Source organism: Plectropomus leopardus, unplaced genomic scaffold, assembly GCF_008729295.1.
Source record: "Plectropomus leopardus isolate mb unplaced genomic scaffold, YSFRI_Pleo_2.0 unplaced_scaffold10079, whole genome shotgun sequence".
In the NCBI taxonomy this organism is placed as follows: domain Eukaryota; kingdom Metazoa; phylum Chordata; class Actinopteri; order Perciformes; family Serranidae; genus Plectropomus; species Plectropomus leopardus.
Window position 1 is genome coordinate 46 of NW_024610595.1, and position 2,423 is coordinate 2,468.

At 44.6% G+C, this 2,423-nt stretch overlaps 1 protein-coding gene across 1 annotated transcript; it reads left to right on the forward strand.

The window, feature by feature from the left end:
• Positions 1 to 208: 208 nt before the first annotated feature.
• On the forward strand, positions 209 to 2,117 carry LOC121963149 (inositol 1,4,5-trisphosphate receptor type 3-like; the record flags this gene model as incomplete). The annotated part of the gene is made up of 5 exons (XM_042513476.1): positions 209 to 481; positions 572 to 736; positions 945 to 1,117; positions 1,203 to 1,322; positions 2,045 to 2,117. Coding segments are annotated over exons 1-5 (804 nt in total), but the record flags the coding sequence as incomplete, so codon positions are not given.
• Positions 2,118 to 2,423: the final 306 nt, after the last annotated feature.

Below are 2,423 nucleotides of genomic sequence, written 5' to 3' on the forward strand. Positions count from 1 at the left end.
AGGCTCCATGAGATGAGTCTGTGCTTGTTGAAATATTTCTGTTTTATCACAATTTATTCAATATCTTTACCTATATTAACATTTTACCAAAATAAAGACTATAAATATAACTACAGGATCGAAGTGTAAAAAGATATCAGATCATGACGTGTAAGTTAGATCATGACGTGGTTTGTCCCGGTGGTGTAGCCGTAGCTAGCTGTCAAAGATGGCCGACCTTTCTTTCGTGCTGCGTAGGGACTCACATCAGGGAGACGTGGAGAGATTCATGAGCGTGAGCAGAGACCGGGAGGCCGGCCGTGAGGAGGAGTTGATACTCACTGTCGTTCTGTTGGTCAGGTTTGCCATCAAACTGCTGGAGGACGTGGTTTTCTTCGTGGCTGACGTCATCAACAGCGGCCAGCCGGTCCTGGATGTAGTCATGACCAAAGCCAACCGAGAGAGACAGAAACTGATGAGAGAGCAGAACATCCTCAAACAAGTACGATCCAAAAATGACTCTTATTTAAAAAAAAATCATGCAGAGGAGGCAGGAAACATGGTACCTGACGCCTTGTGACTGTGTGTTCAGATCTTTGGCATCCTGAAGGCTCCCTTCAAGGACCGCGGGGGAGGGGAGGGTCCTCTGCTGCGTCTGGAGGAGCTGGCGGACCAGAAGAACTCTCCGTACCAGTACATGTTCAGACTCTGCTACAGAGTCCTCCGACACTCGCAGGAGGACTACCGCAAGAACCAGGTGAGAGAAGAAGAAGATGCTGAAAATGACGGTGATGATGATCCCACCTGTCCACTGCCTGAGTGGCTTTTCTGTATCAAAGGGCGTACCCCAGGGTCCTATACTGGGACCAGTTCTCTTTTCTGTATATGAAAATAAGCTTCATGGGACTTTGTAACACACACTCATACGGCTATGCACACAAAATGCACCTCCCTCCCTCCTCCAGGAGCATATAGCCAAGCAGTTCGGTGTGATGCAGAGTCAGATTGGCTATGACATCCTGGCTGAGGACACCATCACCGCGCTGCTGCACAACAACCGCAAACTGCTGGAGAAACACATCACCAAGACCGAGGTGGAGACCTTCGTCAGCCTCGTCCGTAAGAACCGAGAGCCCAGGTACGCGAGGGTGGGGGCGGGGGAAGGGGCGGTCAGCATGGGGTTGGTGTTTATTCTTTCTGACGTTGTGTTTGTGTTTGTGCAGGTTTCTGGACTACCTGTCCGACCTGTGTGTGTCCAACAATGTGGCCATCCCCGTCACTCAGGAGCTCATCTGTAAATGTGTGCTGGACCCCAAAAACCAGGACATCCTCATCAAGACAGAGTGAGGAGGGAGGGATGACCTTTAACACCTTAGTTACACATTATTTCTAAATCATCATTGGCTCTTTTCAGACGGGATTAACATCATAGGAGAAGGCAGGGAATTAAACTTTTACTGTGCTGCTCTGTGATTTAAGTCATCCCTCTGGACGGCATTTTAACCACTGCAAAACAGCTTACGGCCCGTGGTCCAGATCTGCCCCCTGATAGGGTGCCGAATGGCCTCCAACCATTTTCCAATTGACAATAAAAATAAAGTGATTGACACTGTGAATTGATTTTGTACTTTTAGTCTCCATAGGGTGTCAGAGACATAAAACAGCATCAAAACAGAGCCTGTTGATCAAAAAAAGTGCCAGTGGAGGATCTTCCACACCCCGACAGAGGTCCTAGATAAGACAGTAATGTCATAAAATTCTAGAAATGTCCTAAAATCCATTAAATGTCCTCTAATCATAAAAATGTCCTAAAATCCTAGAAACATCCTAAAAGCCTAGATATGTCACAAAATCATAGAAAATGTCCTAAAATCTTTGAAACACTGCTGCTCACGTGTATTTTTTTATTTGGTGCACTGAACTTCCAGAACATGAATTTTATTTTGAATTACTGTTTCCTGTTGCATAGTGAGCTCTACACCACAGGTAGCCCTTTATTCTCTGCTTTATGCTTTCAATGTCAACATGTCAGCGTTTCACTGGATTTCTGTTCTGTCCCGTTTAGACGTCGCGTCCCCAGAGAGTCGCCACCTGGTGGAGAGTACATGGGGATGGACGACTACGGAGACGAGGACGAGGTAGATCAGCCTGCATCTCTGGTTACTTTTTTATTTTATGGTTCATATTTTTTTATTAATTTTCAGAGACAGTGTTGCTGTTGTGCACAAGAACAAAAAACTGTGCAGGAGGTGATTGATTTTAGGAATTAATGACAGATTAATTGTGTGACGTCCCCTTCGATGCAATGATGAGTTGATTAAATTTTGGTGTTCAAAGTGATACGGGCTGTTGTAAAAGAACAGAAAATGTCTCAATATGATTTTTTCAATTATTAATATTATTTATTTATTTACTTATTTCTTTCTTACTATTAGTATTTTGTT